The sequence below is a fragment of the Sebastes umbrosus genome, chromosome 2 (assembly GCF_015220745.1).
Source record: "Sebastes umbrosus isolate fSebUmb1 chromosome 2, fSebUmb1.pri, whole genome shotgun sequence".
NCBI lineage: Eukaryota > Metazoa > Chordata > Actinopteri > Perciformes > Sebastidae > Sebastes > Sebastes umbrosus.
Window position 1 is genome coordinate 16,068,314 of NC_051270.1, and position 16,528 is coordinate 16,084,841.

At 40.8% G+C, this 16,528-nt stretch overlaps 1 protein-coding gene across 1 annotated transcript in view; it reads left to right on the forward strand.

Annotated features, from left to right (window-relative positions):
* The window catches only part of esrrga (estrogen-related receptor gamma a), a 126,090-nt gene that overhangs the window by 12,612 nt on the left and 96,950 nt on the right, over positions 1–16,528 (forward strand). Inside the window, exon 2 of the mRNA XM_037758483.1 lies at positions 15,870–15,922. Within this exon, the coding sequence (XP_037614411.1) occupies positions 15,870–15,922 (53 nt within the window). The remainder of the gene's footprint in view (positions 1–15,869; positions 15,923–16,528) is intronic.

Sequence of the window (16,528 nt, forward strand, 5' to 3'; positions counted from 1 at the left end):
TATTTGGAAGTGCAGCAATAATTTGTGAGGCCAATTATGAGGTATTGTAGTGCTCTGGTCTCAGCAACAAAACGAGAGCCCCAAGGATGGAGAGAGAGAGAGAGAGAGAGAGAGAGAGAGAGAGAGAGAGAGAGAGAGAGAGGGGTGTTCCCCTCCCTCCCCACTTCCCACCCACCTTCTAATCCCTTAAAAGCACTTAGGAGATTGGCGCTGCCCGCCTGCCTCTGCCTGCCCGTCTACCCGTTGGTTGCCACAGCAGCTGATTGGAGGAATCGAGGCTCCTAATTGGATCATGAGGGTGTGATGCAGGCGACAGCAGCCACATTATGGGAAGCTGACTTTGTGCAGCGTAACCCTGCCAGGATGACCCCTTCCCTGTGTATGTAGGTGTGTGTGTATGTGTGTGTGTGTGTGTGTGCAGACTGACCTCAATGTGACTAAGAGCCTCCGCTCATCAAGGCGGGCTGGCCGAGGCTGCAGGAGAGAATAGATTGATGAAGAGAGGATAGGAAAGTAGAGGAAAGGAAAAAGAGGGGAAAATTGAGTAAAAATAAAAGGAGAAAAAAGAGGGAGAGCGGAAGATAGAAGGGGTGGAGAGGAGATGGAGATATTAGCTCAGTATTAAGGGCACTGTGCTTCAGCTTTCCTTTTTTACAAAATTTCCCTTCCTTTCTGACAGTAGGGGGTAAGGTAGGATTGATGACATGATGCAGTGAATTAATCCCCCTGAACTTTGTGCCTGTGCTCTCTGTGTGTGTGCGAGTGTGTGTGTTGGTGTCTTTCACTTTGGTGCAAAGTGACTGTGTTGTCCGTTACGGTGTAAATTGATAGCGTCACTGCTCTTTGCCGCATTACGGTGAGCGTGGAGCTGTACATTCAGTTTCCTAACTGCATTCTATATCACACCATCATGCACACCTGATCCCACAGACCTGAATGATACACCAGCAAGGACTATTTCTAAGCATTTTAACTTGAAACCTTGCTGGTGAAACACACACACATGCACGCTTCCTTTGTAAGCTGTATGTTAAGTGCATTTAATCTATTTTAAAGCATCAAAGTTTTTATTTCTTGGCAAAGTATTTTAGCAAGTTTTGGGTAGCTTTATATCAAGTTTAACACTGACGTTGTGTGTTTTTCTTTGTAAAGCCAACCATACTATAAAGTGACATGCCACTTAAATTCTTCAATCCCTTTAATTCTTACGATTCACTGTAAACTTTTTAAAATTTGCAGCTTGGTCCATTCACTCTTTTCTTTATAAAAAACAAAAAGTTAACATTTTCACATTTCACAATAAAATAATTGTTATCAGTGAGAAAACCAACCATTTAAAGTCCCATGTGGAAATGGACATGCTCAGGAATAGAGATGACAGGAAATAAAAGTTTTGGCTACAGTACAGTTTATCTCTAAACATTTTTATTAGGGCTGTCAATCAATTAAAATATTTAATCATTATTAATCTCATGATTATCCATAGTTAATAATATTTAATCGCAAATTAATTGCATTGATTTTTATCTGATCAAAATGTACCTTAAAGGGAGATTTGTCAAGTATTTAATACTCTTATCAACATGGGAGTGGGCAAACATGCTGCTTTATGTAAATGTATGTATATATTTATTATTGGAAATTAATTAACAACACAAAACAATGACAAATATTGTCTAGAAACCCTCACAGGTACTGCATTTAGCATAAAAAATATGCTCAAAGTATAACAGAGCAAACTGCAGCCCAACAGTCAACAACAGCTGTCAGTGTGTCAGTGTGCTGACTTGACTATGACTTGCCCCAAAACTGCATGTGATTATCATAAAGTGGGCATGTCTGTAAAGGGGAGACTCGTGGGTACCCATAGAACCCATTTTCATTCACATATCCAATGGATTCCTTAGGTTGTCTAATTTCTAGTAATATACTAGTATCATATGATACTCTAGCTTTGAGCCCGCTATGACCTGAAAAACACAAGTTACGTTAATACGTTGAAGAAATTAGTGGCGTTAAATTTGACAACTTTTTATACAAAGTTAAATCACTATAGGATCTACATCTACCAATAACTTCATATACAAACAAAAGGAATCACATCTTGTCATTTTATCGTCTTGATTCAGCCTTCTTTGACAGCCCATCCTCTTCTTTTTGATTTGCTGCAAAGTGCTGCAAAGGCATACAGCCTGTAACGTGTTTTCTAAGCACCTTAGGATGACACAAATAGAGCGCAGGTTTTGCGTAATTTTGTTTGTTCTCTAACGTGAAGATTAATGGTAATTAGTAAACTCTGTAATAGATTCCCCATCAGTTGACAAAATCCTGTTGCAAAAGGGGTTGTGCTTCTGGGCTGCTGCGACGCCAACACAGTGTGTCTCCAGTCTTCTGTCAGTATGGTAGCTTTGACTCCAGTAACCAGCTCATTTTAGCGCAACGGGATGTCCCAGTGAATATATCTGTGTGTGTATGAGAGTGTATGTGTGTGTATGGATGTGGGTGTTCAAGTGAGTGTGGATTTGTGAGCGTGTCTGACCATGTTGGCAGTATGTGCATATGTGCAATCATTTGTGTATGTGAGCATGTGAGTTGGTTTCTGTGAGTTTTTATGTATGTGTGTGTGTATATGTGTGTGTGGCGTGTCAGTGAAGTGCAGCAGTACAGCAGGGGCGTCTGATCCCTCCACCTTTTAAGAACATCAGAGGGTGTGAAAAGCACTGATTGCCCTAACCGCTCTCATTGGGACTCAAACCCCCGGCTTAGTTGTGCTTGAGCGAGTTTGGAGAGACAAGAGAGGGAGAGAGAGAGGTGTGTGTGTGAGAGGAAGAGAGGGAATGGGGAACAGGGGAGAGACAGAGGGGACAGGAGAGAGGGTGGGAGTGAATTAGTTTGGAAGTGATGGAGGAGGAGAGGAGATCAGGGTTAGCTAGGGAAAGAGAGAGTACACAAACAAATATGAAGCGAGCGGGACATGGAAAGAGGACGAAGGACTGTGGGAGAGGGCTGAGAGAGGACGGGGGTAGAGGAAAGAAAGTAGCGAAATAGTGAGCACGCAAGTTAGGGAAGTCATGAGCAGGACATGTTGGGAAAGACAGAATATTTGAATCTTGACATTGTATGTTCAAGCTGCTTAATGAACCACTAATGTTTACCTTAACGTATCCATCAGGTGCTGATCTACTAACGGAAGAAAACCCTTCCAACAATTCTCAGTTTCCACGATGAAAAAAAAATGTAGGGATAAAGTAAGCAGAGTGCCAGACAAGACCGCTGTACTACAGTATAATTCTGCCTGTGTCATTTTACCTCACAGTCAAATGTGTAGAGGTGACCCTTTCAAATGTTTGACGACCAAGGTCAAGTCTCAGGTTGGACAGCCTGGTAAAGTGTCTTTGGGGAAGGCAGTGATTCCTGGCAGGTTCCGCGATGGTTGCTCTGTGCTTGAACCTGTGCCCTGTTGGCTCTGATATGTCACTTAACTGTAGAGCTGCAACAATTGATCGATTAGTTGTTAAACTGTTAAATTAATCGCCAACTATTTTGATAATCGATTAATCGGTTTGAGTCCTCTGATTCCAGCTAGGGATGTGCATTCCAAGATAGATACACTGTGGGGGAAAACGGCATGTAGGGTTGGCACATTTCCCATCTAACGCTGTGGACTAAGAGTTTATTTCAATCATATTGTTGGAACAGTAGAAGAGGCCGGTGGAAAGACAAACCAAGATGGTTTTGGTGAGTTTTATTTTGTTTCTGTTGGGTTTGAATGACGATATGTTCCGCTGCTGGAACAGCTAATCTACCTGCTGAAACTACGAGGAGCATGTGCCGCTTGCAGGGCGCACATACACACACACACACACACACACACACACACACCTGTGCTGACAGAAAGGAGCCGAACTGAACGTGCCACACAAATTTTACCAGTAGTACTGTTACTACAAAACAAGGGAAAATGTATATTTTTCAAGACAGGATGATAGTCTCACAAACTAGTCAATTTTCTATAATGTGATGACTATTAGAAAAAAATCGAATAAACCCATCCATAATTCCAGCTTCTTAAATGTGAATATTTTCTGGTTTCTTTACCCCTCTATGACAGTAAACTGAATATCTTTGAGTTGTGGACAAAATGAGACATCATCTTCGGCTTTAGGAAACACTGATCACCATGTTTCACCATTTTCTGATATTTTATAGACCAACTAACTCAATCAATTTAACAAGAAAAAAAATAAACAGATTAATCAACAATGAAAATATTGTTAATGTAGTTGCAGCCCTACTTAGTTGAATCTGAATACAGGGTTTAGAGCCATTTTTTGTGATTCACAACACTTATTAAAACAATTGAATACATTTATTTTTAAAAGGAAAAAATCACAGTAATGAAGAAGAGAGTATTCATTGGAAAGAGACCAGTTTATTTTTGTGCCGTGGTTTGGGAGAGACTTAACTATCACAAATTATATATGTTTCTTATAAGGTCATGTGGGGTAACAGTGACCTTGCATGACAGAGATTCTAATATATATTATATTATATTATTATATTTTAGTAGATAAGTTGATAAAAGAGCTTTTATGATCATATCTTTTACAGGTTATGTACACATTTCAGTTCTCTCCGTGATTTCCTCCACATTAAAGAAGTTAAGGTTTCCTCTTGGTGTGTGTGTGTGTGTGTGTGTGTGTGTGCGTGTGTGTGTGTGTGTGTGTGTGTGTGTGATCAATGTCATTTAGGGGTTAAACGCAGTGTTGACTGTGTAGAGCAGAGTGAAGCACAAGACCTGCCGCCTGATATCCACTAACATTCAACACATTAAGCCCTACACACTATCTACACGTGGTAAAAGTGCTGTTTAGTCTCCTCTGCCAGCTGCATAAAGATACAAGCAACAAGCCTTTACCCTTACTGGAATTTATTTTTCAGTGACCTTCACAGCAAAAGCATGCAGTCGAGGGAACGTGAGAAAAAATATATATATGCAGAAGAAAAAAAACACACACACAAGAACATGTTTTCATTTATTATTGTAATGAGGATTCATACCGATAAAATGTAAAATGTCATTTGTCATTTAGTTTTGTTGTTCTTATTTATGATGACCTCAATACCTTTAATTTGAGGGCAATAAAGGAAAGTGTTTTTGTAAATCTCTGAAAAACACGCAGGCTGTACAACAGTAAATAGAAGGGTAGATGAGGTCAGAAGGGAAGGCAAGGAAAGGAAGCAAAGGGGACTAAACAGGAAGGAGGTGAGGATTATCAACTTGGGGAGGTCTTTTATTTTTATTTAGTAATTTGAGGTTTATAGAGAGCTTAAGTCAGGCCCCTTCCGGTAGACACCATGGGACCTTATTTCGGAAAAAATATGAACGGTAGTCAACGGAGAGAGACAAATCATTTTTTGATCCCGTTTGAATTGCTCCACGAATCACACATATGATGTTTCTCAATTTAAAACATAATTTTGCAAGTCAAGAAAGTCACAGTTCGACGTGGGTTTGTCGTAGTATCATTTATTTTTGAGTGAAACTGCTCAGTGAACTACATCTCTTCTCCTGCACAACATACGTCACCAACACTAGACAGATAACGTTAGCTAGCACTAGCTAACTTAGGTATGACCACGCACAAATGAAACGTTATCTTACCTGATGTGATTTATCCAGCGACTCCTGGTCTTTTAATCAGCCGGGAAGAGAAAGTGAGGAGAAGGAGACCCGTTGCTGGTGTGAGTTCATCCCAGTAGGAAAACACACACAAAGGCATCGTAGCTTCAGAGAGAGACACGTCACTCACGCAACTTTTGGGTGTGTAGTCTTTCTAATTCCTTTTTTTCACAGTCTTTTACTTCAACAAACTGAATGTTAAATGTTTTAAATTGACAAACATCATACGTGTGAATCATGGAGCAATTCAAACGGGATCAAAAAAAGAATTGTTTCTTGCCGTTGACTACCGTTCATATTTTTTCCGAAATAAGGTCCCATGGGGTCCACCGGAAGGGGCGAGACTTAGGCTCTCTATATATTTATGAAGGCTCATTATTTATATCAGACTGTTACATTGGCAGTGCCTGTATCAAAAAATATAGAATATCTTTTTAGGATGACAGATCATTAAAGGTAGATTTAAAAACTCAGTCAGGGGAAATAAAACATTTTAAAACATGAGTTGAAAACAGAAAAGAAAGGAACAATGGACAGAAGAGAGTATTGCTCAGTCTCTCTCGCTCTCTTTCTCTCTCTCACTCACACACACACACACACACACACACATTAGGACATGTACTTACACAAACCTCATACACACTAAAACACACACAGCATGGCCCAATAGATTTATATGGGGCAATGGGGTCTTGGGGTCAGATATCCAGGGGTAACCAGAGGCCTGACCCTCTGGTTTGTTTGGGAGTTCTGGGGCACACATACACACACAGTAACACACAACTTAACACACACACATGTATATGCTGGATAGAAACTATAAATGATGTTGGTTTTAGGAAATGTTTTCATTCCTGTATTAAACCTACTGAAATAAATATCAGTGATAGGTGATGTGAACCTTTAATAATGAAAAGTAAAAGAAAATCAACAACATTTGGGGTTAGATGGCCTCAAGAAAAATACACACACGCGCACACACACACACTCATACATCAGGGTGGGGGTCAGGTGTGGGGTTAGGCTGCGAGGGTCTCTAATAGGTTCCCCTGACACATGAGGTGTCAACACTGGAGACAGAGATGTCATCATGCACACACATTGGCACACACTCATGCACTCACACATGAACACACTTAAAAATACAAACACACACATCGTGTCTCTGTGTCCAGATATCATTTCAATTGGCGAGATTACGCAAAAACTGTCACATTTAACAGGTTAACATGCTCAGGCACATGCCCACAGTCACCTCAGAAAACACTCGTATAAACACGAGACTTTTTAGATTTACCTGTTTTGGTTGAAGTGTTTTCATCCTACAGTTTCTCATATTTTACAACCTGCCCGTTTCATCCTCTAAATGATAACAGAACAGCTCATCTGTGTGTGTGTTTTTGGCATCAATGTTTGTGTATCTTATGCCAGCAGTTTGTGCGTGAATGTGTGAATTGTTATATTTATTTAGCATTTTTAAAATATGTATGTTGTCAGTATGTGAGTGTGTACGAGAGTGTATATGAGAACATATGAATAGATATGTCCAATGTTTATGTGTGTCTGCTCATGAGTCTGTGTGTGTGCGTGTGTGTGTATGTGTGCGCGCACGTGTGCGTGTGTCGTTATGGATTGCCACGTTGTGGACTTGACAGGATCATAATTACGAGCAGTGATGAAATCTACCAAGTGTTTTCTCCCTGCATGGCTGTCTGTGTGTGTGTGTGTGTGTGTGTAATATTTGTCATCCATGGCAGCACGCTCCCTGTTAGCACACAGTAACCATGATCACACCTCCATCTTCCACTAATAGGACCACGACAGACTGACGGAGAGCAAAGGAAGATAGATAGATAGATAGATAGATAGATAGATAGATAGATAGATAGAAAGATAGATAGAAAGAAAAAATAGATAGATGTAAGAATATATGAACTCAACACCTGCATGCAGAAAAAAATGGAAGAAATATTCCCATCTTTTTCATATTAAAATCCCCTGTAGGATTTCCCCACAGAGAAACTCTTTCTCTGTAGTTGGCGTTCCTCTGATAATGTATTGCAGTGAGTGAGTGAGATGTCTTAAGTGTGTGTCAGACACGCACCCGTTCACCACATAAAGGCTTTTTACCTCCCTTCATTGGTTTGTGATCCAACCCTACCTGGCACTGTAGTCAAATCAGAGAGAGAGAGAAGAAGAAGAAGAGGAAGAAGAAGAGGAGGATGGAGAGAAAGGGAGGAGGGTCTGGAGGGGTTAGTGGGGGGGGGTGGAGGGGCGGAGGAGAGAAGAAGATGGAGGAAAGATGAGAGTAGTCAACAGAGAGGGGGTGAGTGAGAGAAAGAGAGAGACGGGAGGCGCTCAATTTGCCATCACGGGTGCAACGGGGCAGAAAGTATCCAAGAAAGAGGATGAGTGTGTGCGTGTGTGTGTGTGTGTGTGTGTGAGAGAGATGAATGTTTATGCATTTACGTGTGTGTGTATGTGTGTGTGCGAGTGTGCGTGTGTGTCTAACAAGGGAGAAAAGACAACTCATTTGAATGTCAGATACGGGGAAGCGTGGCGTGCAGGGAGGGAGGGATGAGGCGAGGAGGGATGAGAAGAATGAATATGGATTACTGGGATGAAGATTCTATTATTTTCTGCCCGTTTCTCTGATCTCTTTGTCGCAATGCTATAGGCCTCTGTACTGCGTGTGTGTGTGTGTGTGTGTGTGTGTGTGTGCGTGTGTGTGTGTGTTAAAGTATGATAGAGAAAGTAAGGGTCTGCGACAGAGAGAACGTATTTGCTTATGTGATGTCTGTATGTGTTTGTAACAGTGGTTTTGTGTGTGTGAAAGTGTTTGTTTGACAACATGTGCACAGCCAAAATTCATTTCACAAGAGTGACGATGAGAGCATGTGTCTGTTTGAGTGTGTGTGTTTGTGTGTGTGAGAGAGAGAGACTGAGAGAGAGAGAGAGAGTTCTTAAGTTTGGATGAATAATAGACTTGAAATCATGAAGTGAAGTGTTTGCTTTTCCCAGCTTTGTGAAATCACAGCTACATTTGTTTCTTAACATATACACACATAATGGGATTACCCATACTCACACACCCACACGCACTTGGCAGCACTTTACTCAGCCAACTATTGATTTTCTAATTATGAAGTGATGTGATGTCATAATGTAGCATTAGAAAAGCTCTATACAAACAGCAAAACAGGTACAATTATTTGAATTTTTGCAAATTTTAAGCTTGTTTTGTTATATGTCATGAACATACAGTGTATACAATGACAAAGCATGGACTCAATACACCAATGGGCACAAGAACAACCAGTTCAGTTAAGAGCTGCAGCAATTAATGCATTACTTGTCAACTATTAAATTAATCGCCAACTATTTTGATAGTAGGTAATCGATAATTGTAAGTCACAATTCTCTGATTTGATGAGGTAGTATAAATGTAGTATACAGTAGGTTGATAAGGTATCCTTTATAGTTTTATACAGCCTTAAGTTGATATTTTAAAATACTGCCAGGGGCTTTTCTCAGACTTCAACTTAAAAACATAAAATAACATGCAATATGGGACCAGTTCTTGAAACGTGAAAGAAAAATTACGTGTTATTCTCCATCTTTTGGTCACTGTTTCCCTCTCTTCCTTTTTATGTTTCATCATAACATGCTTTTTCTTAACCTCACCATCCTCGCTGTTCATCTGATGCATATTGCTCCTCCTTCCCCCACTCTCCACACATTATCAATCTCTTTCTCTTTCTCTCTTTCTCTCTTTCTCTCTGTCTCCTGTTCTCCCTTTCTCTCTCTCCGGTTGAGTTGTGAGCAGACAGAGGGAGAGAGGGAGAGTGAGGGAGATGTGAGTCTCGGCCAATTTGTCCTGACACATAGAGATGCTCAGGTGGGAGAGAGGTGTCAAACAACTAAGAGAGAGAGAGAGAGAGAGAGAGAGAGAGAGAGAGAGAGAGAGAGAGAGAGAGAGAGAGAGAGAGAGAGAGAGAGAGAGAGACGGGTTTGTAGGAAGGGGGAGTGAGGGGATATAAGAAAGAGGGAAGACAAGAACAGAAGGGTAGAGAACGGTAGAGGTAGAGGAGAGCGCTTATACATGTATTACAACACTGTAAGTCAGATGTGTGCGTTTAAAATTTTGAGCCTGATCCAAATTTCACTCTTGGAAAACCAACCAGATTAACCAGTTAATTTTCAAAAAAAGGCCTCGTCTGCCTCAAAAACATATTTTTCATTTGCGATGTTTATTAAGCACCACGTGAGCACCAGAGCTGATGGCGAGTCAGTTGGAGCCACTTCAGTTGTTGATAGGCCTAGTCAAGTCAGGTCAAATTAATTTAATTTATGTTGTCCAAAATCAAATCAACAAATTTGCCTCAAATGGCCTTACAATCTACACAGCATATGACACCTCAGACATGTGTTTTACATGATATTCCATAGGGCTGGGAGGATTCACCTATCTCCCGATTCTATACTATCATGATACTTGGGTGCCGATTCAATATGTATTGCGATTTTGAAGTATTGTGATTCTACAAGAATTGCGATTCAATATTACGATTTATTGCAATTTTTGTTACATGTACCTTTTTTAACACCATAGGAAAAAGTTAAATCGTACACTTCTCGGGACTTTTACTTTAGTAAATATCTAAATGAATACAGTAAAAATGTCTGATTTTCAGCATGTATGTAGTCAGAGATGTCCTGAAGTCAAATATATCGTTCATTGTCAGGCATTATTTATTATTTTTTTTCCAGCAACCCAAAATTCAAAGAATAAAAACATTTCCCTCACAAATTAGTGGTATTTTCTTTTTAATTTATGAGGGACATGTAATATAATCCAATCAATCTTATTTCCATATACAGTATGTATTTTGTATACACCGTCCCCTTTCTTAACACCTTATTTTAAAAACCAGCTATAGTCACATGTGTATACTTCTGCTAACTTCGCCGAGTTCGTCGCTAGCTCTTACCGTCAGGTCCTTTCTCTTTATACTGATCATCTATGGTCAGCTCCTTCGGGGCCGTTTGAATGCATTTAACATAAATGTCAGTGTATGGGTGCTCTACAGTTTTAGCATCAGCCGATTTCACCATGAAGATAAGAGTGACGGCTGGCTTGGCCGCACGTTACTGCAATACGATAACGTTTCCTGTCCATGACAGAGTTAGCATGCAGCTTTAGCGTGATGTCTAGCTCTGTTTTTGTGTGAAACCCAAAGTGTTTCCATACTTTATTGTATGTGTAGTGTTTACCACTTTGGATTTAAAATGTGAGGGTGCAGGTCGTATCCACGCCGACCCTCCGCCGTTTTCTACTTTTTCATTTCAGCTCGCTGCGGTTTGTTTTGGTTGACGGCTACGGAACTGATATGATGTAACATAACTCAGACTACAACAATAAAAGCGGTAACTTCCTTCTACCTCCGCATTTACTCAAATGAAGCAAATATATCGATTTTGGCATTAAAAAATCTATTTCAAAATTGAAAAAAAAATCACGATACATAGGTGAATCGTTGTTTTTTTCCCACCCATAATATTTAACGTCCCTTTGACACTACAACAGCAGCACAAATGCTCGAAATGTTAAAATTCAATAAAATAAAGGGAGGGTGAAAAGAGAATGAAGAGGGATGAGAGAAGAAGAGTGATTTTATATCAGACAGGAGAGAGCGGGGGGATGGTGGGGGGGGTGGGGGTGCAGCGATGGTTCCCGGGGCGTCCCCCTGTGATAGTGGCATGTTCCCCTTGTGTCGCAACAAGAGAGAGAGTGGGATCGACAGAGAGAGAGATATCTAATCTTAGAGGGTAAGGGAGCGTGGACTCCCCAGGGCTTGTCGTGCTCAGCACCTTGTTAACCAGACATCTCTCTTTCCATCTCTATTTCCATCTCTCTTTCCACCTTGCTTTCTCTCTCTCTCTCTCCCTCTGTCACTGTCTCTCTCTCTCTCTCTCTACATCTCCTTCTAGCTCTCTGTCTCTCTTTTTGTTAGACAGGCAGGAAGAATCAGGCATCTTGCCACTATTGTCATTCTCACCTTTCCAGCTCCTCTATCCATCCATCCATCCATCCATCCATCCATCGGGATTCATTTCTATGAGGTGCGAGTAGTTAGTGTTGTTTCATTCGCCTGACAAACACTTTGTGTCTATGCATGTAACAGAAGTGTGATCATAGGTGTGTGTGTGTGTGTGTGTGTGTGTGTGTGTTTGTGTGTGTGTGTGTGTGTGTGTGTGTGTGTGTTTGTGTTTTCCTGTTGTCAGTGCATTGTCAGGTTAAGGAAACTCCTGTCTCTGGTTAATGGAACATCAGCCAAGGTTAACACAGACTGGCAGCTAAAGTCCGAGCACACACACACATACACACACACACACACAGTAACAGGGTAGTTGCCAGTCTCAAAATCTCTGGAGCAAGTCCGGTTGTCACGTTCAAACAGCAACCATAATAACAACAGTTTAGGTTTTTTCTCTACCACATATCAGACATTAGAGAGGGTTGGATTTGGATTGTATTTTATTTTACATTGCCAAAGTAGGCACACGAGGCACATACATCATTTGCAGATCAATGTAACCACAGTTAACAAAATAGGACTCAGTGGACTCAAATGTATGCTGGAATAGGAGCTGTTTTACAGAAGCTTTGTAACTCAAACACTGTCTGGTCTGAGTTTAGAAAAACTCATTTAAAATTTGTCAAAAAACTTGGGACTCAGAATATAAAGTTTTGGTAATACAGCTCCAGCTTTGTCTTAAAGTACGTCATACCAATTTCTTCAAGGTGTTTTCCATCTGTATACACCTTTAGACAGTGTTTTAGTTGTTCACATGTATAGCATTCATAAAAGCTCCCCATGTGTGGGGCAGCTCTGCCCCAGCAGGTAGCCTGGGTTAACCATAGGGTTGGCAGTACGATCGCCAGCTCCTCTTGTCCACAGTGTTCTTGAGCAAGACACTAGGAAAGAAGAATTTTTTTTTAAACCGATAACCGACCTTCGTTAACTGATTATTAACTATTAACCAATAACATTAGTGTGTCGCATGCAGCGGTGCGGTGGTATGAGCACAACAGACTCCACCGCATCATTTATATCCCTTTCAGTTCTTTAGTTTGGCTGCGAGGTTGTCAGCTGTGTGTCTGCCCGGCGTAACGATAGCAAGCGTCCGACAGACCGTGTGCGTGTGGCGGCAGTGAGTGTTGGGGGCGTTATAGCTGTGAACGTAGCATTACGTAGAGTGTACAGTTTATTTGTCGGTGAATAAATGCTACAACTCGCTCAAGACCCGAGCCAACTTCCTGTATCTGTAACTGTGGCTCAGACTCTCTTGAGGTGGGCTGTTAAGGTGGACCAGCTATTCTCCTTTAATAGACAAGCCGCTCCTCTGAGTTTTGCTCAGCTTTTTAGTTAATTTTATATATTTCTTTTAACCGTTTAACCAATAGCGTTAATCGGTTAAAATTCTTAATGTCGGTTAACGGTTAATTATTAATATCCCTACAAGATACTGAACCTCAGTTGTTCCAGATGGTCAAGCCAGAGCCTTGGATCCTATATCACTTTGGATGTAGCTCATTTACCATTTACCATGTGCCATGGACTACGAGCTGTATCCATGAATGTGGGTCCTGAGGGACTAGCTCCTCAGAGAATCTAGACTCCCAAAGACCAGTTCTGAATTTAGGTACAATGGCCCAACAAGGCTGTCTCTCAGAAACTTTTTTGTGTCGGTGCCATTGCATGGGAATAATTCATTCTTAAAAAGTTTGATGAAAGATGTCCAATGAGGCTCATGAGCAATTTGTGACGACAGAGTTTGATGCTAAGGCATCTGTGTGGGACTACAGGATATTATGCTGCTTAGTGCTGAGCTTTGAGCTTTCAGGATGCTGTAAAACAATGTGAGAAGCACTTTCTACTCGTTCAGACACTGCCGTAATGAGAAAATACTCTTAATCCAGCTCACACATACACACACACCGACACGCGCAGAGGCGTATTTCTGCTGCCGAGTGGTTTCTTGGTGAAAGCATATTGCGAGAGAAGCAGTTTAAGGAGTGGCAATTATAGTTTTGGACAACGTCATTGATTTAAACTCCTGATTAGAGGAAAGGTGACAGAGGTGGTACACACAATGGTGAGTGTAGGGGTGGGGTGAGGATGGGGGAATGGCACACACACGCATGGATGTACACGCACACACACACGCAGTCTTACTCTCTCCGTCAGTCATGGGAATGCCTTAGAATGGCAAGGGTCCCCCCCTCATTCCTGCTTTCATGTTTCTCTCTCTCCCTCTCTCTCTTTTTCTCGACACACCTGACTGAAATATTGATGTCTCCCAAGCGCTGCTGTTCATGCCTAAGTGGTTGTTTTTGTTTCAAAGAACGGGTGACTGTTTCTCACACACACACACACACACACACACACTTACACACACAGTACAGACATGGACAGAGGTAGTCAGGAGAGGAGGCACATGCACACTTGCATTATGCTTATATACAAGTTTTACACGCCTAAATGGTTATCTTTGAATATTATACAGTAACACTTTCATGAAAAGAGCGGTGCAAAAATGATGCCTTAACAATCTTAAGTATTGCCAAGTATTTAATACTTTTATCAACATGGGAGTGGGCAAATATGTTTGCTTTATGCAAATAAATATATGTATGTTTTATTGGAAATCAATTAACAACACAAAACAATGACAAATATTGTCCAGAAACCCTCACAGGTACTGCATTTAGCATAAAAAATATGTTCAAATCATAACATGGCAAACAACAGGCAACAACAGCTGTCAGTGTGTCAGTGTGCTGACTTGACTATGATTTGCCCCAAACTGCATGTGATTATCATAAAGTGGGCATGTCACGTACTCGTGGGTACCCATGGAACCCATTTTCACCCCTTTGAAAATGCCCATGCCAGTTTTTCCTCGCCAAAATTTAGCGCAAGTTCGGCGTGTTATTATTATCTCCTTCGCAACAAGCTAGTATGACATGGTTGGTACCAATGGATTCTTTAGGTTTTCTAGTTTCATATGATATCAGTATCTTCACTCTAGCTTTAAACTGAGCTGGCTACAACCTCCGAAAGATTGATTGTGTTAATGCGTTAAAGAAATTAGTGGCGTTAAAAAGAATTTGCATTAACGCGTTATTTGACACGTAGAAATCCCCAAATAACGCATGAAATAGGGAATAATCCCACAACATTATCCATATTCAGCATTAATTATTATTAGTTATTCTCAGACAGATATCACTGTACGTTGTGTGTAGAGGTGCGTGCGTGTACAGAAGTGCGGCAGCAGCACTGTCCGGGCACTGAAACGGGAGGATGGAGACAGACAGAAGAACATGTCAGCCTGTTGCATTGCGAAGCGAAGCTTCGACTACCTTCGAATATTACACACTGAAGCTTGGAAGCCCAAAAGAATGGTATTCGGGACAGCCCTAATTGAATGGTAACACATGTTGATTTTGTTTTAAGAACAGGTAATTCTCTAATAGAGAGAATTCTCTTATTTTGAAATCTGACAGAAAAAGTTATGGTTTTTAAAGTTAACTTAAAGCTAGGGTGAGTAATGCATTTTAGAAACCTTTATAGTTGTATTTCTTGAAATTCTCATTACATCCCGACAGCAATCAATAAATCAAATGCTCTGACAAAAAAAGAATCCGGAAGAAATCCGGTGTCTGTGGCTGTCACATGATAAACACGTCCAATCATGTCATTCGGCCCAAATTAAATGATTGGATGGCCTCCCTACCTGCCTGCCTGTGTGCAATCTGCCTGTGCACTTATTGCACGTCACAGGAGTCTCTCACAAGCTACTAGCTTGACAGCTGTGAGTACTAACAATAGCCATGTTCAGTGTTTATGTTTATAATAATCATTTTAGGGAGTGTCTTTGGAGGGAGGCCTGAATGGACGGACTGTCATTGTTGGCGACTTGGCAACTTTCTCGCTAGATTTAGTGACTTTGAGAGCTAGTGCTGCTAGCTAATTTCATCGGAAAAGAGTTGGCAACTGTGGGCTGAGTTTTTCGGTCGGATACTTTCAAAATCTAGTATACTTTTGCTGGTTTCTCCAATGTTGCTGACCTCAGCTTTAATGTTATTCCTTTCTCTCTTTTTTTCTTGCCATTTCAGCATATAGAGTTAAACTCGTCGCCAGAAGTCTTCCAACCTACACAGCAAAATAGGTAATGTGACTTTTTCTTTAAAATGACACAAATGAGCAATTGGGCGTCCCTATTGGCAGGACAATATTGTTTGTCAGTGCTTTCCAAAATCATTAAATATTACATTATATTACATAACATCAGGCTACTTCCACCTTTGCCTTTAAGATGACAATAGTTATTTATCACAGGGCCACACAAGACGCCTATGAGGACGTAACCAAAAACATTTAATTTACTTAATAAGGTTGTTTTAAGTGTTTGAACAAAAAAACAATACTGTTGTTTCTCTGGTGAGGACAGTGTTATTATTGGTTGGCTAGATTGTTTCCATAGAGAGCACATTTCCAAAATATTAACATGCATACTTATATTGTACCAGAGTGTTAACGTGCTATGTCTTATTATCATTCTTGAATTTTATTTCAGTCGCAGCGGCGTTCGTCTCCCTGCACGGCAGGAAAACGTTCGCATGTGTACACACACATTAAGTCAGAGATGCTGCTCTGTTCTGTGCTGCCTCTGTGTTACCGTTTAGCATATCCTATTAATATTAGATGAGAATCATTTGTATCTGAGCGCACCATTGACCTTAGTCTGCGGAGGCATGTAGAGTACATGTGTATG